The sequence below is a fragment of the Lampetra fluviatilis genome, chromosome 68, assembly GCF_964198595.1.
Source record: "Lampetra fluviatilis chromosome 68, kcLamFluv1.1, whole genome shotgun sequence".
In the NCBI taxonomy this organism is placed as follows: Eukaryota; Metazoa; Chordata; class Hyperoartia; order Petromyzontiformes; family Petromyzontidae; genus Lampetra; species Lampetra fluviatilis.
The window spans coordinates 12,589-34,472 of record NC_136342.1 but is presented as its reverse complement, the minus strand read 5'-3'; the positions used below and the strand labels follow the sequence as shown (position 1 = coordinate 34,472).

The window sequence follows — 21,884 nt, the reverse complement described above, 5'->3', positions numbered from 1 at the left end:
GCTACACACTATACATTACTCAGCTCGTGTAGACCGTTCTCTCTCGCTGGCTACACACTATACATTACTCAGCTCGTGTAGACCGTTCTCTCTCGCTGGCTACACACTATACATTACTCAGCTCGTGTAGACCGTTCTCTCTCGCTGGCTACACACTTATACCTTACTCTCCTCTACTCTCCATTACTCTCCTCTCCGGGCTCTATCTCTGCACCTTCGTCTTCATTCTTAGATGGTTCCACTTCCCCCCTGCTCCTCTGTGCATCACCTTATATACCCCTTCTTCCCGGGAGACGGAGCGGATGCGGACCTCAACGTCGGCACCGCTCCTCAGTTACCCAATCCCCACGCGCTATCCCTACGATCCGGTTCCGCTCAGCGCGTGTTTCCACTCCCCGACCAATCACACCGCGCTGCTACCCGATCACTCCCTCTGGGCGCGTCACCGGCACACAGCCAATCAGCAGCACTACCCCCACCCGCGCACTGACGCCTGCTCCTCCCCGTCAGCGCGCGTCACCACACACACACCCGTACATACGCGCTGGCACACGACATATACACCCAGCGCGTATCACCACTACACATGTACGCACACAATCAGACAAGTATTCATTCAAAATTAGTGACAGGCATATTAACAAAATTGAATTACTGCACTGAAATATACTGCATTAGGTTACATTGCATTAACAAGAAGCTAATTTAAAAAAATACGCACCATCTGCTTAACAGTGTATGTACAACATACTAATGCACCATTCAAAACGAGTCGGCCATTGCATGCTGGTGTCTGGGTAAAAATTGATAAAAATTCTAAACATTACCTACAAACTCCACAACTGAGATGCCACATCAACCATCGCCCCCTACTGACAGGCTCTTGTCCACATGCAAGCCGGTGCAGGGCCACCACCTTGTGCCACACAGGGGCAGCTGCTACTTGGGGATGCTCTTCGAGTGTTTGAGACGAGAAACGATACAAAACTCCGAATTGCCGAGGCAATTAAGCAAGCACAATATAAATGCAATTGATAACATTGAATGCTTGGGAGCTTATTGGCATTCGCTCCTGGTTAGAGGTCTACCCATCACACAGGTCCACAAAGACTGGCCGCTCTTACCCTGCAGGTTGAACCTAGGAACTGAGTGTTCAACTTCACATTCTTGTCATTAGAGGCCTGTGACAAAGGTGCATCTATTGGAGCGGCATCGTCTAAGGCAGTGGTTCTTAACCTTGTTGGAGGTACTGAACCCCACCAGTTTCATATGCGCATTCACAGAAGCCTTCTTAATTGGAAAAATAAAATATTTTTTTCAAATTCAAAACATAGGTACATGTTTTACTGGTGCACAATCATGAGTCAGGTGTGTGTCTTAACCTCCGCCGAACCCCTGAGACTGACTCACCGAACCCCTGGGGTTCGATCGAACCCAGGTTAAGAACCACTGGTCAAAGGCTTACGCATCTCCCGGGTCTCCATTTGACTTTGTATTGTCTCGGAGGAAGTCAACCCACACCTCCACTTCCACAAACTGCTGGGAGTCGCCTCGCTCTGCCTCACAGTCAGAATTCTCCTCCTGCTTCACGTTGCCTCCATCGATGCGAAGGTCCCATTTGGGAGTTGAATCTTCATCTTCACATTTTACCTTCACTTCTTTGCTCTTCACCATCACGTCTTCACATTTCACATTCACCTCTTCATATTTCACCTCGTTACCTTTAAAAGTGTCCAAGCTGGGATTTTCTTCCGGTTCTTGTTTGATGAGCGATGGGCTCATTGCAGCACTTTGACTTTCACAAGCTGATTTCACACTCCACTCCTTGTGGATCTTCTGATGCTTGTGTGTTCTCTGGTGTCTTTGAAGATGTGGTGACCATGCAAACGCCTTCCCACACACACTGCACTTGAAGGGGTTTTCTCCCGTGTGTGTTCTCTGGTGTGCTACAAGAGCAGATGACTGTGCAAACGCCTTCCCACACACACTGCACTTGAAGGGTTTCTCTCCATTGTGTGTTCTCTGGTGTTTTATAAGAGCAGATGACTGTGCAAACGCCTTCCCACACACACTGCACTTGAAGGGTTTCTCTCCCGTGTGTGTTCTCTGGTGTGTTACAAGAGTAGATGAACGTGCGAACGCCTTCCCACACACACTGCACTTGAAGGGTTTCTCTCCCATGTGTGTTCTCTGGTGTGTTACAAGAGTAGATGAACGTGCAAACGCCTTCCCACACAGACTGCACTTGAAGGGTTTCTCTCCCATGTGTGTTCTCTGGTGTGCTACAAGAGTAGATGAACGTGCAAACGCTTTCCCACACACACTGCACTTGAAGGGTTTCTCTCCATTGTGTGTTCTCTGGTGTTTTATAAGAGCAGATGACTGTGCAAACGCCTTCCCACACACACTGCACTTGAAGGGTTTCTCTCCCGTGTGTGTTCTCTGGTATGTTACAAGAGCAGATGAATGTGCAAACGCCCTCCCACACACACTGCACTTGAAGGGTTTCTCTCCTGTGTGAGTTCTCTAGTGCCGTGTCAAATGTTCAGGACGATCCGTGCTGTATGCACACCGGTCGCATTGATGCCTTTTGCACCAAGCTGCGCCGAGTGCCTTTGCTCCATGAGACCAATTCTGCAGAGGCAGCGACAGCTGCAGACAGACAAAAAAGAATACCCACACCATCTACACGTCAGTATCGAGGCACAGAGGAATGCATATACACAGTCACACGTCACTTACACGTCTATAGTTATTCATATATTTATGATATATTAAAAAAAAGTGTCCCAAATTCATCACACGGGCTGTTATGGCACACAATGAGAGGCCAAATGGTCATAAACATGCCTGGAAGCCCTCGTATCTTCAAAATGAACGCTAACCCAAAACTCAGCACACAATTTGGCTTCAAAATGAATGTTTATGAAAGCTAAATTCAGCTGACATAGCAAAGGGTGTTGAAAATAATACTATTTGTGTCATGCACAAATGCATAAATTAATGTTCAATCACAACTTAGAGGTGTGAAGCCAGGCACAGATGTCCTTGATTGCTGGGATGAGCAGTTCCGACTTCAGCTGCTGCACGTGTGTGCTGTGATCACTTCCTGACTCCATTCTTACAAAGAGTTCCAGAGGAAAACTAAAATAAACTACTGTTTTGATATAACCTCTGTGCTCAATAGAGTTAATAGACTTTACTGCAAATACAAACTTGACACTGTCACACACTCAGAGGTGGAGCCAGGATTTTCAGATAGGGGGGGGAAACCCCTCCAGCAATGAAAAATGACAGGAGTTGTTAGTAAGTAAGGAGTTGTTAGTGAGAAAGGAGTTGTTAGTAAGAAAGGACTTGTCCCTTGCTTTTCATTCGACGCGTGTGATCGTCATCGCGCTCGCTGAACGTGTTGATGCCTTCAGGAAAGAAAAATAGACTTTTGTATTTTGGGGGGGGGGGGGGGGGGGGGGAATGACCATGACGTATGTGGCATCAACCCGCATCACACCTGAGCTAAGCGCTCTGCAATGCTTACCCCCCTACCACATGGCTCTTTGCGCGCCGTACTTCTACAGCTGTTCACAGCGTGCCGGGAGATTTTAGGTGGCGCTTCGCTCCTGGCCGATTAAGTCAATGGCTTCTCGGAGTTTCAATACAAATCCGTGTGAAGAACGGGTACAACTGCCATCTTAAATATAAAGCAGAACTTACACGTGTTTGTTTGTGTGAAGCAGCAAAAACTCTCCAACGCTGAGCTCTGGCGTCATGAAATTTCACAGCTTATGCTGTCTGGAATGTCTAAGCGAGCGCCGCGTCATTCCCTTCCCGAGTGGCAAAAATCGACCTGACGTATTTAGGTAAATTGAAGTGTTTCGGCTTCTTTCTTGCAAGCATCAATTTTTTCAGGGTTTTTCATTGAATTATGAGGGAATATTAAATTAATCCAAGACAAGAATCCAAGTCCCGGGCAAAGCCGGGTAGTGAAGCTAGTTACTAATAAACCCCAATGATCCTATCGAAATTACGGATTTCTATCGGATCGTTGGGGGGGCACGTGCCACCCCACCCCCACTGGCTCCACCACTGTCACACACTGGCACGGTTCACAGGTGGTGGTGTGTCCAGACCCACGCCTGGCCACCTTTAACCTGCTCAGTATTAATGCTTCCTCACTCCACCAAGTAATTCATTGAGGATCAACCAACACAGCCGAGGCTGCGTGTCTCTCTGTGGTGAGATGTTAACTACCTGTCCTGGCATACAGGAAGTCGTGGGTTCCATCCTGACCCTGACGCCTGCTGTATATTTGTAGTTTACGTGTCTCTCTCTCTCTCCCCGTGGTCGCGTGGATTTCCTTCCCGATCCTCGGGTTACCCCTCCACATGTAGAGAGTGAACACCGCCACGCATCTAGAATGAACACCACCACGCGTCTAGAGTGAACACCACCACGCGTCTAGAGTGAACACCACCACGCGTCTAGAGTGAACACCACCACGCGTCTAGAGTGAACACCACCACGTGTCTAGAGTGAACACCGCCATGTGTCTAGAGTGAACACCGCCACGCGTCTAGAGTGAACACCACCACGCGTCCAGAGTGAACACCACCACGCTGTTGACGAGCCTCACCTTGTTGTTGTTGTTGTTGTGGGCAGGTCGCTTCTGAAAACAAGAGCGGTACAGCAGCTCAAGCGGGCGTGGCCTGGTAAAAAATGAAAAAAAACTGTGTGAATATTTAAAACAAAACAAAGTTACAAAGTAGCGAGCCAGGTGAAGGGAAATTAAAACTTAAGCAGAGAGAGAGAGATGACACAAAAACACACAGAGAGAGACACACACATAGACACACAGAGAGAGATGACAGAGAGACACACAGAGAGAGACACACAGACACAGAGAGAGATGACACACAGAGAGATGACACAGAGACACACAGAGAGAGAGAGACACACATAGACACACAGAGAGAGATGACACAGAGACACACAGAGAGACACACATAGGCACACAGAGAAACAACGCCTCTGTGTTGAGGCCTTAAATAGAGAGAGGGGGGGGGTAGAGAAACTAGCACGTCAATGCAAGGCCGTAGCCATGGAGTCAACATTGGGGGGGACCAAATATTCCACGGGTCTGGGGTCCCCCCCCCCAGAAAAATATATAAATTTGAAAACTATTTTCCTGCCATTTCCTCCCTAAAATATTTTAAAAAGTTCACTAGCACATGGGATGGACTTTGTTTTATTTGATACAATAATGTCTAATAGTGTATTGTAATACATTGCTCTGTTTTTTCTTTTTTACCTTTCTTGTTTCATAGTGTGTAATGGCAGAGATTAGGGATTCATAAAGTACAACGCAATCATATAAACAGGAATCTATGCATTGTGATATGAAGACAAGTCCAGATTTCGTGGCCGAGGTTTAGCAAATTGTTGTCTTTATTAACAGAGCATCGCAATTATTATTTACAAATATTTTTACAGCACCATATTGAGGGGGCATATTTGATTATAATACTTATTATAACATATTATAACATTATAATTATGACATATTATACTTATTATAACATTATAATTAATATATATTAATATAATAATTATAACATATTATACTTATTATAACATTATAATTATTATATATTATAACATAATACTATACTTATTATAACATGTTATAATGACGGCCTTGTGTCAATGAGAGACTTGGAGGTTTGGTGACTGCACAGAGAGAGAGACACTTCATGTAATGCAACACAGAGAGTCGGTCAACACACCAACTCACGTACTCTTAGGTTTTTTCGGTAAAGTCACCACGTAGGTAAAAAATGAAATTAAAATTAATAAAAGTAAAAATAAAATAATAAAATTATAATAAATCACGCCTCACTTGATGCAGCAAATTATAGTCTACATTATAGACTGCCAGTAAACTCACCCAGCTTAATAACCAGGCTACAGTCTACATTATAGACTGCCAGTACACTCACCCAGCTTAATAACCAGGCTACAGTCTACATTATAGACTGCCAGTACACTCACCCAGCTTAATAACCAGGCTGCAGTCTACATTATAGACTGCCAGTACACTCACCCAGCTTAATCACCAGGCTACAGTCTACATTATAGACTGCCAGTACACTCACCCAGCTTAATAACCAGGCTACAGTCTACATTATAGACTGCCAGTACACTCACCCAGCTTAATAACCAGGCTACAGTCTACATTATAGACTGCCAGTACACTCACCCAGCTTAATAACCAGGCTACAGTCTACATTATAGACTGCCAGTACACTCACCCAGCTTAATCACCAGGCTACAGTCTACATTATAGACTGCCAGTACACTCACCCAGCTTAATAACCAGGCTACAGTCTACATTATAGACTGCCAGTACACTCACCCAGCTTAATAACCAGGCTGCAGTCTACATTATAGACTGCCAGTACACTCACCCAGCTTAATCACCAGGCTACAGTCTACATTATAGACTGCCAGTACACTCACCCAGCTTAATAACCAGGCTACAGTCTACATTATAGACTGCCAGTACACTCACCCAGCTTAATAACCAGGCTACAGTCTACATTATAGACTGCCAGTACACTCACCCAGCTTAATAACCAGGCTACAGTCTACATTATAGACTGCCAGTACACTCACCCAGCTTAATAACCAGGCTACAGTCTACATTATAGACTGCCAGTACACTCACCCAGCTTAATAACCAGGCTACAGTCTACATTATAGACTGCCAGTACACTCACCCAGCTTAATAACCAGGCTACAGTCTACATTATAGACTGCCAGTACACTCACCCAGCTTAATAACCAGGCTACAGTCTACATTATAGACTGCCAGTACACTCACCCAGCTTAATAACCAGGCTACAGTCTACATTATAGACTGCCAGTACACTCACCCAGCTTAATAACCAGGCTACAGTCTACATTATAGACTGCCAGTACACTCACCCAGCTTAATAACCAGGCTACAGTCTACATTATAGACTGCCAGTACACTCACCCAGCTTAATAACCAGGCTACAGTCTACATTATAGACTGCCAGTACACTCACCCAGCTTAATAACCAGGCTACAGTCTACATTATAGACTGCCAGTACACTCACCCAGCTGAATAACCAGGCTACAGTCTACATTATAGACTGCCAGTACACTCACCCAGCTTAATAACCAGGCTACAGTCTACATTATAGACTGCCAGTACACTCACCCAGCTTAATAACCAGGCTACAGTCTACATTATAGACTGCCAGTACACTCACCCAGCTTAATAACCAGGCTGCAGTCTACATTATAGACTGCCAGTACACTCACCCAGCTTAATAACCAGGCTACAGTCTACATTATAGACTGCCAGTACACTCACCCAGCTTAATAACCAGGCTACAGTCTACATTATAGACTGCCAGTACACTCACCCAGCTTAATAACCAGGCTACAGTCTACATTATAGACTGCCAGTACACTCACCCAGCTTAATAACCAGGCTACAGTCTACATTATAGACTGCCAGTACACTCACCCAGCTTAATAACCAGGCTACAGTCTACATTATAGACTGCCAGTACACTCACCCAGCTTAATAACCAGGCTACAGTCTACATTATAGACTGCCAGTACACTCACCCAGCTTAATAACCAGGCTACAGTCTACATTATAGACTGCCAGTACACTCACCCAGCTTAATAACTAGGCTACAGTCTACATTATAGACTGCCAGTACACTCACCCAGCTTAATAACCAGGCTACAGTCTACATTATAGACTGCCAGTACACTCACCCAGCTTAATAACCAGGCTACAGTCTACATTATAGACTGCCAGTACACTCACCCAGCTTAATAACCAGGCTACAGTCTACATTATAGACTGCCAGTACACTCACCCAGCTTAATAACCAGGCTACAGTCTACATTATAGACTGCCAGTACACTCACCCAGCTTAATAACCAGGCTACAGTCTACATTATAGACTGCCAGTACACTCACCCAGCTTAATAACCAGGCTACAGTCTACATTATAGACTGCCAGTACACTCACCCAGCTTAATAACCAGGCTACAGTCTACATTATAGACTGCCAGTACACTCACCCAGCTTAATAACCAGGCTACAGTCTACATTATAGACTGCCAGTACACTCACCCAGCTTAATAACCAGGCTACAGTCTACATTATAGACTGCCAGTACACTCACCCAGCTTAATAACCAGGCTACAGTCTACATTATAGACTGCCAGTACACTCACCCAGCTTAATAACCAGGCTACAGTCTACATTATAGACTGCCAGTACACTCACCCAGCTTAATAACCAGGCTACAGTCTACATTATAGACTGCCAGTACACTCACCCAGCTTAATAACCAGGCTACAGTCTACATTATAGACTGCCAGTACACTCACCCAGCTTAATAACCAGGCTACAGTCTACATTATAGATTAAATTAATAAAAACGCCTCACTTGATACAGCAAATGTGGCTGTGACGGTGCCACCTGATGACGGAGACTTGTGTTGCCTCCGAAACGTCGTGATTTGTTTATATTTTATTTCTATTTTTACTTTTATGAATTTGTATTCATTTCTTACCTACATGGTGACTTCACCTAGAACTAACGCTTCGCCTGGCTGATCGCGTTCTTCCACAGGTCTCTAAACTATCTTCTTGATTCTTTCGGTAAAGTCACTTAGAATGGAAATAATAAAAATAAAAGGGAATATTATTTCATTATTTCCATTCTACGTGATATAAAACATAATTAAATTGTATAGTTTTATTGTTTTATTTTTTTATTTCTATTCTACGTGACTTCACCGAAAGAACCAAGAATATGAATCACTGCAGTCACGAAAGCTTTAAATCGAAATTGCTCAACTAAGCGAGAGAATTGAAGCGAACGCGACCAGGCGAGGGCAGGAGGCAAGGCCCCGCGTTGTAAAGTTCCAAAGTGGACATCGCTTCCATGCTCGCTGCTACTCAATTGACATCCCTACGAGAGAGAGAGCGAGGCTCTACCTCGGTAAACAACAACAACCACAACAACAACAATCACCACAACAACAACCACAACCGCGATGAGAATTTCTCACCTCAGATTTCAGTTCCCGCGCGGAGCGTCAACTTTCCGTTACCTCGTGACGTCACGCGGCAGCAGCAAGTGACATGACGTCACTTGTGGGGTACAAGACACCTCCCACAATGAGCGGCTCTGTAACTTACATAAATTATGTTAATGAGCCTGGCCCAATCGTGGAGGGATGGGCCGTTGGTGCCGAACCGGTCACAACGAACTCGTGACGTCTTTCACGAATAAATTATGTTAATGAGCCGCCAGTCAGTGGGTGTGGCTTTGCCCAAATAAGGATAGTGCTTGAATAGATAACGGAAGTGACCCAGGCAGAGGTGACGTCACGCTCCCTTGAGACCGGTTGGGGTGAAATCTTTGGTGACATGACGTCACTAGCAAGGTACACCTCCCCCTGGCGTTTCACGCCGATGAGGTCATGCTGAGTGGTGACGTCACGTAGCGGGATTAGAATTTAAGTTGATTAAGATTAATTTTCCATTGCTCCCTCCCTTGAACAGAGACCCCTTAGGTGTGTGAGCTCAGCTCAACAATGTGGACATTATTGTGTGTGTACACACACACATGGACAGTGTGTGTGTACACACGTGTACATTGTGTGTGTGTGTACACTGTGTGTGTGTACACTGCGTGTGTACATTGTGTGTACACACTGTGTGTGTGTACATTGTGTGTACACTGTGTGTGTGTACACTGTGTGTGTGTACACTGTGTGTGTGTACATTGTGTGTACACTGTGTGATGGCTGGGTGTATGGAATTTATGTGGTTGAGGAATTGGTCTAGAGCAGGCCGGCCATGTGGCCAGATGACAAAAGTGGCATCTACGTACCTCTTCCACAAGGTCGGGCGTAGAGTGGCAGTCTGGATGGCGTCAGTCTCAAATTTCTCCATGAAGACGTTGCCTACAACCGGAGATAGGGGGGAGCCCATTGGGGTGCCCTCAGTTTGCTTGTAGAAAGTTCCATTCCAGGTGAAGTATGTATTGGTTAAGCAGTGTCTCACCAGGGGGGGTACCCCAGCATTCAGGCTTTGATGAACCAAGTCTTCAATGATTGCGATGGTGTCAGGTACAGGAACTTTGGTGAATAAGGAAACCACATCAAAACTGACAAGCAGGTCGTCTGGGGACAGGGAAACGTCGTGAGAATTGCATTTTATTATGTTTAATTTTTATTATTTTATTATTTCCCTTCTACGTGACTTTACCGAAAGAACCAAGAAGATTTACTGTTTGTTTTCTATCTGATGACGATTGCTTGTGTTGCAATCGAAACGTCCTATTCTATTATTTAATTTATTTCCTTTCTACGTTACTTTACCGAAAGAACCAAAAAGCAAAATGAAAATTCGCTGAAATAACTTGACCAACATGGTTGCTTCTTCTTGGTTCTTTCGGTAAAGTCACGTAGAAGGGAAGTAATAAAATAATAAAAATAAAACATAATAAAATAATTCTCACGACGTTTATTATGTTTTATTTATATTATTTTATTACTTCCCTTCTACGCGACGACTTTACCGAAAGAACCAAGAAGATGAATCCCTGCTGCAGTCACGAAAGCTTTAAATCGAAATTCAAAACGCTATACCACAGAGCCCATGGCATTTCTGACAAACACCACCTGACTGGTGAATTAAGACATGTACATCGGGCCCTCAGGATGAACGGATACTCTGACCGTACTATCAGCCAAGCTGTCTCTCCCACCACACAGAAACAGCCACATGAAACTCCGACCAAAACCATAACGTTACCATACATAGCTGGCGTGACCAAAAAGATCTCCAAAATTCTAAACAAACATAAGATCCAAGTCCGATTCAGTACAGTGCATAAAATCCGTGATCTGATTCCATCTGTGAAGGATGTCGTTCCTGACTTACAGTATCCTGGAGTCTACAAATTGAGTTGCATTTGTGGTGATTGCTACATTGGAGAAAAGAAACGTCATGTTTCTGATCGTGTCCGCGAGCACAAGTCAGATCTGAAACACGGCAGAACTGATTCTTCTGCCGTTGCCGATCATTGCTACAACTCGGTGGGCTCTCATGAAATTGTCTTTTCCGAGACCAAGGTTCTCTGCAAACCTCCCGGCTACCATCAAAGGTTTGTACACGAAGCCATATAAAATATACAAACACAGACATAATTTCAACCGTGATGATGGGTACAAACTTAGTAATCATTGGAAAGATGTTATCAACCACGCAAAAAAGACTTAATTACAATTTTTTGGACCATCTTATCTGACAGGCACTATTTTACTTTACTTTACCGAGTGTTAACATCCCCAGTTATTTTTTAACAGTACTCTCTTCATTGTTCAGCCAGCATTGGTATTAACATGGGCATTTTCGTTCTTTTGTCTATCATGTGTATTAGAGCTTCCCTCCCCCTCTCTGCCCATTGTGTTGGCGTGTGCGGCAGTTGGCCGCTTGCGCATAATCGCTCCATTGTGTTGGCGTGTGCAGTAATTAGCCGCTTGCGCACAATCGCTTGCACGCCGTCGCCCACCCTTTTGGCCTCGCCCCCCTCCCTCCCGATACGTTCCATTCATTGGCTACCATAGTCTGATGAGCTCCCCCCTCCCTCTCCTCCCCCCCTCAACTCGCTTTTAAGGGATTACATCTTGAATCATTGCCTCACTTGATGCAGCTAATCTGGCTGTGACGGTCCCACCTGATGACGGAGACTTGTGTTGCCTCCGAAACGTCGTGATTTTTGATTTGATTTTATTTTCATTCATTTTGATGTTTTACCTACGTGACTTTACCGGAAAAAACCTAAGAAGAAATTTAACATGGTTGCTGCAGCGCCACCGTGTGGACACATAGTGCAACTGCAGCGCCTCAGCGCGCTAATTGTAGCAGTGGAACTGTTCGGTGTCTTCACGGCTTCATTGCAGCCAACCCGCTTGGGACAAACGCCAGAACGCCGCCGCAGCAGTAGCAGCGTGGGGGGGCTGGTCACGTGGGTGGGGGAGGGGTGGGGCTGGTCACGTGGGCTGGGGGAGGGGCGGGGCTGGTCACGTGGGCTGGGGGAGGGGCGGGGCTGGTCACGTGGGCTGGGGGAGGGGGAGGGGCGGGGCTGGTCACGTGGGTGGGGAGGGGCTGGTCACGTGGGCTGGGGGAGGGGCGGGGCTGGTCACGTGGGTGGGGGAGGGGCGGGGCTGGTCACGTGGGCTGGGGGAGGGGAGGGGCGGGGCTGGTCACGTGGGCTGGGGGAGGGGCGGGGCTGGTCACGTGGGTGGGTGGGGAGAGGGGCTGGTCACGTGGGTGGGTGGGGGGGCTGGTCACGTGGGCGGGGGAGGGGAAGGGCTGGTCACGTGGGCGGGGGGGGAGGGGCTGGTCACGTGGGCGGGGGGGCTGGTCACGTGGGCGGGGGAGGGGAGGGGCTGGTCACGTGGGCGAAGGGGGGGCTGGTCACGTGGGCGGGGGAGGGGAGGGGCTGGTCACGTGGGCAGGGGGAGGGGCTGGTCACGTGGGCTGGGGAGGGGCTGGTCACGTGGGCGGGAAGAGGCTGGTCACGTGGGCATGGGCTGGTCACGTGGGCGGGGGGGGGGCTGGTCACGTGGGCGGGGGAGGGGCTGGTCACATGGGCGGGGGGGGGAGTGGCTGGTCACGTGGGCGGGGGGAGGGGCTGGTCACGTGGGTGGGGGGGGAGGGGCTGGTCAAGTGGGCGGGGGAGGGAGTGGCTGGTCACGTGGGTGGGGGGAGGGGCTGGTCACGTGGGTGGGCGGGAGGGGCTGGTCACGTGGGCGGGGGAGGGGAGGGGCTGGTCACGTGGGAGGGGCTGGTCACGTGGGCGGGGGAGGGGAGGGGCTGGTCACGTGGGCGGGGGGGGGGAGGGGCTGGTCACGTGGGTGGGGGGGGAGGGGCTGGTCACGTGGGTGGGGGGGGAGGGGCTGGTCACGTGGGCGGGGGAGGGGAGGGGCTGGTCACGTGGGCGGGGGGGGGAGGGGCTGGTCACGTGGGCGGGGGAGGGGCTGGTCACGTGGGCGGGGGAGGGGAGGGGCTGGTCACGTGGGCGGGGGAGGGGCTGGTCACGTGGGCGGGGGGGGAGGGGCTGGTCACGTGGGCGGGGGAGGGGAGGGGCTGGTCACGTGGGCGGGGGAGGGGAGGGGCTGGTCACGTGGGCGGGGGAGGGGCTGGTCACGTGGGCGGGGGAGGGGCTGGTCACGTGGGTGGGGGAGGGGAGGGGCTGGTCACGTGGGCGGGGGAGGGGAGGGGCTGGTCACGTGGGCAGGGGGGGCTGGTCACGTGGGCAGTGGGTGGAGGGGCTGGTCACGTGGGTGGGGGGGGCTGGTTGGGGCGCCCCCGTGCGTGGTGACGTCATCGCGCTCGGGTTGATTGAACCCGAGCGCGATGACAAGATTCTGATCTGACAACACAGAGAGTTTTTCTAGTTAGATTTTTGTTGCTATTTCTTTTATACCTGATGATGATTGCTTGTGTTGCAATCGAAACGTCGTAATATGTTATTTTAATTTATTATTTTATTTTTAGACGTGACTTAACCAAAAAGAACCAAATAATAATTCCTGCAGTCACGAAAGCTCCTAAATTAAGATTGAACCACTTCTACGGGGAAGTTTTAAGCTTATCCTTTTTCTTTCTGGCTATTTGTTCTCTCTGCCTGTGTCCTCTCTTTGGAATTTTCACACTTAAAATTCTAACTTAGCAAATTTTGAAACACGTAATCAACCAGGCTATGCGTTAATTGTGTGTTAACCAACTCTCTGTGTTGTATTACATCACATTTCGATATTTTGCTAGGTTATTTAATTTTCGTGTGCCTGTCTCCTAATTTTCAATTTTGCATTCCCGTTTTCAATTTTGCGTGCCCGTTCCACATTGTCATCTTACTTGCAACAGCAGTACGTTGCCGTACACTCATTGATATGCTAATTCTTTCTGCCCCCTCCCTCTCTCCGTCCCCGCCCCCCCCCCCCCTCTCTATATTTAAGGGACCGTCACAGAAACGACCCCTCTCTTTGTGCCGATTTGTGTCCTCTCATGTGTGCCGTTGTGATGTCTGTCTGCTTGTATGTCTGTCTATAGTTTTCTAGTTAGATTTTTGTTGCTATTTCTTTTATACCTGATGATGATTGCTTGTGTTGCAATCGAAACGTCGTAATATGTTATTTTAATTTATTATTTTATTTTTAGACGTGACTTAACCGAAAAGAACCAAATAATAATTATCTACAAACTCCACAACTAAGATGCCACATCAACCATCGCCCCCTACTGACAGGCTCTTGTCCACACGCAGGCCCGTGCAGGGCCACCACCTTGTGCCACACAGGGGCAGCTGCTACTTGGGGATGCTCTTCGAGTGTTTGAGACGAGAAACGATACAAAACTCAGTGTTGCTGGGGCAATTAAGCGAGCACCATATAAATGCAATTATGATAACATAGTGAATGCTTGGGAGCTTATTGGATCTCGCTCCTGGTTAGAGATCTACGCAACCCACAGGTCCACAAAGACTGGCCGCTCTTACCCTGCAGGTTGAACCTAGGAACTGAGTGTTCAACTTCACATTCTTGTCATTAAAGGCCTGTGACAAGGGTGCATCTATTGGAGCGACATCGTCTCAAGCTTACGCATCTACAGGGTCTCCATTTCACTTTCTATTGTCTCGGGGGAAGTCCACCCACACCTCCACCTCCACACTGCTGAGAGTTGCCTCGCTCTGCCACAGTCAGAATTCTCACGACGTTTCGGCTACAACGCAAGCAGCCGTCCTCAGGTGAAGAATGAGACGCCGCCAAGCTTGGAGCGTATTTTGAAGCTGGAGCGTACATTTAAGGCCTAAAGGTTCAACCTCCATTTATCCAACGTTCCTCATCTTTGGACACCCAAAGGGCGACAGATCCCAACATCTTGAGGGGCTGGTCACTGTACTGGGTGGGCTACGCTAAGCTCACCATATACAGGGCAAGGAGGGTGGTCGTGGAGGGGAAACGTCCGGCCAGCAGCCTGGGCATCTTCCACACTCTGGTCAGTGCCAGGGTGTGTGGACTGAAATTCCAGCATGAAAAAATTGGAGAAGCTCCGCATCAAGCGGATTTCACAAGTAGTACTAGTCGCATTCCTGCATTTCCCATACATATGCTAAATTCCTCGCGAGTGGTGAGGGCGAGTGGTGAGGGCGAGTGGTGAGGGCGAGTGGTGAGGGATAGGGGTGAGGATGAGCGTGAGTGGTGAGCGGTGAGCGGTGAGGGAGATGGGTGAGTGGTGAGAGTGAGTGGTGAGGGAGAGGGGTGAGGATGAGCGTGGGTGGTGAGCGGTGAGGGGTGAGGGCGAGTGGTGAGGGAGATGGGTGAGTGGTGAGAGTGAGTGGTGAGGGAGAGGGGTAAGGGAGAGGGGTGAGGGAGAGTGGTGAGGGAGAGTGGTGAGGGAGATGGGTGAGTGGTGAGGGAGAGTGGTGAGGGAGAGGGGTGGGGGAGTGAAGAGGACGTGAAACTTTGATGAATTTACCTCAGCGTCGCGTGTTAATGCGTGCGCATATTTTTAACGCGAATTAAAAATGGCGTCCACCCTGCAGCGACGGCGTTGCTGCCCGTTGCCAGGGGCAACCGCCCTGGTCGGCGTCTCGCGCATGCGCAATGGCGTGCTTCGTCACGTGCCGGTCGGCAATAGTAAATAAATAAATATAGAGAAACCGCACTAAATCGAAAATCGGACCGATTTCAAGGTGACGGACGAAAAAACGGAAATGCCTATTCCCACCGCGGGGCACGGGACGTGCCTCCTGTTGTGTTTATACCCCCTTTTTATATTAAGAATAATGAAGAAATTTTTTTTCTTCTATTTTTATTTAATAATGAAAACAACCCACTCCTCCTCACAAGCACACCAGGAATCCATGAAACATGGAGGGCCATTAAAACGGTAAGATTTCGGTCACAGAGAGGTCATAGTCATCCAGATGGACAAAGATCGATGGACTAACCTCCCAAGACATCTGGATGTCTACAGATAAGGTGCAGAGTAAAGGATAACAACGGTTGCAACTCGCGTTTTCTTTAACGTTTTCCTTACCGAAAAGTAGAAACTTAACAAAAAGAATTAACCAACAAACAATAGGGGCTTGTTATTAGATATTCCCTTATATTACTCGTATTCACCGTATATATATATAATTTTGTATTGTATGTTTCTATCTACCTGACCAAAAAAAATAATAATTACGAATTCCAACAGTTAAGGAAGCGTAAGTGGCAACTTACACTTAACCTCAAGACATTAAACAAAATAACTCGAGTAAAACAGTGCGATCCCTGTATATAGATAGACAACAAACATCAATAAACTCTACGAAATACGTGTTAATAACCATGGTAAATCACAAACTGAATAATAATTATTAAGTGTTAGAACAACGGTCATCCAGAAGAATAGGAAGTCAAAATAGGTCAACCACGCACAACTTAAAGAATATGCATTCCATAGAACCAAAAATCTCCTCGGCCACCTTTGTCTTCCAACGATTTGGCACAAACACATACCAGCCTGAATACGTATTGGGGGTCTGGCCTCGGAATGACCCACTCAGAGGGAGGGGTCAAAGGGTCGCGAGGGGGGGGGGTCTGTGCTGGCATAGCTGGGACATCTGTTTCTCTCGTTGTTGTTCCTCTCGCAAGAGATGCGCAGAGAGGGGAGTCACGTTTTGAGTTTTAAGCACAAGCGCACATCACGAATGAGCAGTCTGGTTCGAGTGGCGCTCACTCTCGCAACTCGGCTCGCAAGAGAGCTGGGGCAGATCGTGCCTCGAAGAGAGATGGAACGAGGAGGGGTCGTTCGAGTCGCAGAAGTCTGAGTTCAACCTGGGTCGAGGCTGGGTTCAGCCGTGCTCCGGCTGGCGGAGCGTCGTGAGGGAGCAAACGCCGATGCCGATAGCAGGTGTCGCTTCTCGCAGAACGAAGTTAAGTGCGAGTGAAGCTGGCAGCTGCACGAACAAAGGAAAGCACGGAGAAGAGAGAGTGACGAGTGACAAGCAATCGACCTATAGAAAGGGCGGAAACCATCAAGCGTCGACCAAGCGAGCATCGCAAAGGACGAGCAGCAGCGGATGAGCAACAAGAGCCATTGTTCATCGCCAGGGCGCTCCAAGCCGGTGAGCGCGCAGAGCCGCTTCGTCCAGAGCCTGAGCCAACACAGCCTGAAGTAAGGGCGGGTGTCCGTGTGAAGTTGGCAGCGATCAAGGAGAGAGGGACAGCAGCAGCACGACTCGGGCATCACCGAGCATCGTGCCGACTCAACAATCATCCAGCAGTGGAGAAGCCTAGAGCTGCCACCAAGAGAGAGAGAGCGCCATCGAATGCGCCGTGTGTTTGATACACACACACCGACCAACACCCAGTGAGAACAGACAAGACGTCCAGCAGCGACGACGGAACCATCAAGCGCCAAGCAAGCAAGTTTCTTCAAGGAACATGGTGCCAACGCCGCTCAATCCAGCAGTGGAGAGAGGGCGCAGCACGGGCTCGCTGCGGCCACGCCCAAGCCAGAGAGAACCTCTCTGGCCACTGTTTGTATAATCCCTCCCCCACCCCACAAGCTAAAGACAAAACTCCCGGCTCTAATTTTTTTAAAATTAATATTACAAGGGGACAACGCGCACACAACACGCACACGAATAAGATTTTAAAAAGTTATCTTTGTGTTTCAAAAGGGGTTGCCATTTCAAGGTGGTGCGTTCAATATCAACTGATCGTGCAAAGCAGTTGCTGCCGTTGAGTTACATGAATAAGAAATGTTTTATTTTTCGATTTAAAGCTTTCGTGACTGCAAGGATTCATCTTCTTGGTTCTTTCGGTAAAGTCACGTAGAAGGGAAGTAATAAAATAATAAAAATAAAACACTCACGACGTTTCGGCCACAACGCAAGTAGCCGTCCTCAGGTGCCATAGACAAACCCAACATTAAACCCTCCCCGTAGAGGCGGTTAAATTGCAGTCACGAAAGCTTTAAATCGAAATTTAACCGCCTCTACGGGGAGGGTTTAATGTTGGGTTTGTCTATGGCACCTGAGGACGGCTACTTGCGTTGTGGCCGAAACGTCGTGAGAATGTTTTATTTTTATTATTTTATTACTTCCCTTCTACGTGACTTTACCGAAAGAACCAAGAAGAAGAAATGTTTTAGTCATTTATTTTCGTTAATTGCATAATCTTGCCGATTGAATCTATTGACGTATACTTTTGCCTTTGCATATTAGCAGAGGTGTGGACTCGAGTCATGTGACTTGGACTCGAGTCAGACTCGAGTCATGAATTTGATGACTTGCGACTCGACTTGGACTTGCATAACAATGACTTTGTCCCACCTCTGCATATTAGTGTCATGTTTGTTTAGAATTAAAATTGCTTAACACCAAGTGTTCGAGTGCTTCTCTCCCAGTCCATGCAAAACTGTCTACCTGCGATGAGATATGAATTTGGAGACCTAACATAACATAAACACACTAAGATAATCAATAAATGTGTAATGCGGGTGTAATCGACCTTCGGGATGTGACGTCACGGGGAGGTGGAGTCATGTGACGTGGGAGGAAGGTTCGGGTCCTTAAGCGGTAAAACCGGAAGGAGAAGGGAGTTGGGTTGAGACTGGAAAAGGGTGAGGCCACGCGGGCGAACCAAGGAGGGGTGGCACCGTCGGCCAGCGGTGGCCAACCCCGGAGACAGTAGTGGGCTACTGGAGGGAGTGAGGCTGCAGCGAGTACAGCCAGGGAGGCTGTGTAAGAGAGGCAGCGGTGAGGCTGCCAGGAGCTACGGGAGCGACAGAGAGAGAGACAGCAACGAGGCTGTCAGAGTCTACGGGAGTGACCCAGAGAGGGGGGCTGCAGCGAGTACAGCCGGAGGGGCTACGTGAGAGTAACAGCAGCGGGGCTGCTACGGGAGCTACGGGAGCGGCAGAGACCAACAGCGGAGCTGTTGGCGGTGACGAGAGAAACAGCGAAGTCGGCACCGTGTGGAAGGAGATAAATAAGGACAGCCGTGTGGGAAACAGAAACCGAACCAAATAAAGGACACCGAGCCAGACATCGTGGTCAAGTCTTTTATTACAAATGTTTAATCAAAGATAATCGGTTATCCTGATTGATACAACTCTGGATAACGAAGCTAAGGCATAATTATAATAACTGCATACATTAACATAATCACAAGCATTCGCATAAATTACTACGATTATCTCCGTGATTATCATAATTTATGTATATTATTACATACATTAACATAATTCATGCGAATTACGCATTTTTTTGAAACAAGAGCAGTACAGCAGCTCAAGCGGGTGTGGCCTGGTAAATAATGAAAAAAACTGAATATTTAAAATAAAACAGTTACAAAGTAGCGAGCCAGGTGAAGAGAAATTGAAACTTAAGCAAGATACTGTTTGGTTCTTTCGGTAAAGTCACGTAGAAAAAAATAAATAAATTACATAATAGTTTTAGTTTCATTTATTTGGTATAGGCCCGTGAGCCATTCGGCTCTTGAATCGGGTGCAACCGCAACAAACAAACAAAAACATGAACGAGAAAACAAACCTAGTAAACTTAGAAATGTAATGCAATACAACACAGAGTCGGCTAACATAAGTCAACTCCCCAACTGGTTGATGACGTTCTTCCAAAGATTGCTCAATTTGAGAGACACGGAGACACGGACAGAGAGAGATGACAGAGAGAGAGACACACACACACATAGACACACAGAGAAAGATGACACAGACACACAGAGAGAGACAAAGATAAAGATCCCCCGTATAGCCTTAACAGACTGTAGGGGCAAGTGCTGTTAGCGAGCACCTATGAAGGCCAGAACGGTACACGAGGGGGTGGGTGGCCAGCACCACGCCCGACCGCCTTTGTCTCCCCAGTGGCGATTTTACACACCTCACCGGGTACTCATTTGAGGCTGAGTCGACCTACGTACACTCACTCACGGACGTACACTCACTCACACGGACACTCCACATGCAGCTGTGGTGCCACAGCGACGGGGCCGCTCTGCCGAGCCAGGGAGCCGCCCGGCTTCCCCCACCGCACTGCCCCCCATCACCCCCCCCACATAAGCACACATCCGCACGCATTCCCCCCCCCCCCCCCCCATAGAGCTGGAAGGGAAGGTCACCTGATCGACCGGTTTTTATCCGAGAAACCCTCATCGGGATTAATTCTCACGGATTCCGGCGATCAGGGAATTGGATGACCTCCCCCGTGCTACGTGGCACCGCGGCGCTGCGGCCGGCCTTAATATGGTGTGGTCGCGGCGTGGGGCATTTGGCCACCGCGGTTGAGGCGCATTTCCCCCCACACAGGCGAGTATCGACGGGGCAGGCAGAGGGAATAAGTATTGTGATGGAGGAGCATCATTAGAAAACACGCAGCGCATCTGAACTGCATAATCAGGCACCCCCGCACCGGCAGCGGAGGGACGACGTAATTACGCTCGGGCACGCAGGCACCATTATTAGGGGAGTTAAAGGATGAGGCTATTAGTATGAATAACCTGGAGAGCGGGGTCACGCGGGCAGCCGTGCACAAATTCCCACGGCGCACCTTTGTCATGGACGCCGCCGCATGACCCTCGATGATGGGGGCCTGCGTGAGAAAGGGATTAATTAGGATTTACGCGCTCACTGATTAGCGGATCAAAAGCGCCCGGAACCGTCGTGCGCGGGCTCGAGGTGCACGAGCCCATTGTTCAGCGCAGCATCCCTTTGAGGTAGGGAGAATAAATAGGGGGGCGCAAGGGGGAAGGGGCTCTCTTCTCTCCAGGCCAGCGGACCAGCAGCAGCTCCAGCCAGCGACCCGGACGTCCGTGTGACGTATCGAGGTACCTCCGCGGGCGCCAAACAGTGAGTGGGGAGGTGAAGTAGGATAATAGCAGATAAATAGGGAATAGGTACCGGTTTAGTGGAATAGGCCAGCCTCGTCGACTCACCGATTCAACATTAGTTACCAGGTAATAAATCATTAATAGCGAAGCGTGGTCTCGCGTGATCTTGTCGTGCAGTGTGTGCGTGTGTGCGATACAGGTGCGCGATCCTAACGCGAGTGGTCAGTGTTGAGTGAGTGCCGTGCAGAGCTGCGTGCGTGAGTGCGCATACGTTCGTTACGTGGCGGATACGGATGCGCGTTGGTAACGTGCCGCACAGGGCTATAGATGGGCACACGCTCGCAGTGTGCGAGAGCTGTACGTAGCGGTGTAGAGAGGGGGAGTGGGGCGTTTGATTGATGATGCTGTGCGCACGTATGCTCGCAGCGTGGGAGCGCGGCGCGAGGCTGTAACCGTAGGGGCGTCGCGTTCGAATGCCTGCGAAACCGTAGCGGGTAATAGGGAGGTGGGGTAACGTAAACGAAATAGGGGATGGAGGCGGGAGGGATCTCGGGGGCTAGCGACCCCCACACAGCGTCCCCCCGACTCCTCCATTGAGCTCATGCCCTCCAAGATGCGGGAGGTGCTGGTGGTGGTGGTGGATGAGGAGGTGGAGGTGGTAGGGGTGGTGGTGGTGGAGGTAGTATGGACGGTGATGGTGGAGGTGGAGGCAGTTGTAGTGGTGGTGGTGGCGACTAGCAGCACTTGCCCCTACACCGTTAGAGGCTACACGGCGGGGTGGGCGTGTGACCTCCGCCTTTTGTTCGCGACGCAGCTGAAGTCGTTCGTGGCCAAGGTGGTGGTGAACACGGACGGGCGACGGAGCAACATTATTGCGCCCTACAGGGTGACCGCACGTACACTCACGCAC

At 48.9% G+C, this 21,884-nt stretch overlaps 1 protein-coding gene across 1 annotated transcript; it reads right to left on the bottom strand.

The window, feature by feature from the left end:
- Positions 1 to 93: 93 nt before the first annotated feature.
- On the bottom strand, positions 94 to 21,568 carry LOC144952509 (uncharacterized). The gene is made up of 2 exons (XM_078882955.1): positions 21,545 to 21,568; positions 94 to 2,526 (listed from the first exon to the last, which is right to left on the bottom strand). Exons 1-2 carry the CDS (start codon positions 21,566 to 21,568, stop codon positions 1,462 to 1,464), a joined length of 1,089 nt encoding a protein of 362 aa, XP_078739081.1. The 3' UTR covers positions 94 to 1,461.
- Between the last annotated feature and the right edge of the window lie 316 nt (positions 21,569 to 21,884).

What these genes read in the sequence shown, in the direction of transcription:
- LOC144952509 (XM_078882955.1), bottom strand. Translation starts at nt 21,568, where the DNA reads ATGGAGGAGTCGGGGGGACGCTGT. An exon ending in AGGAGTCGGGGGGACGCTGT is followed by an intron (nt 2,527 to 21,544) that starts GTGGGGGTCGCT and finishes ACACGGCACTAG; the next exon opens with AGAACTCACACAGGAGAGAA.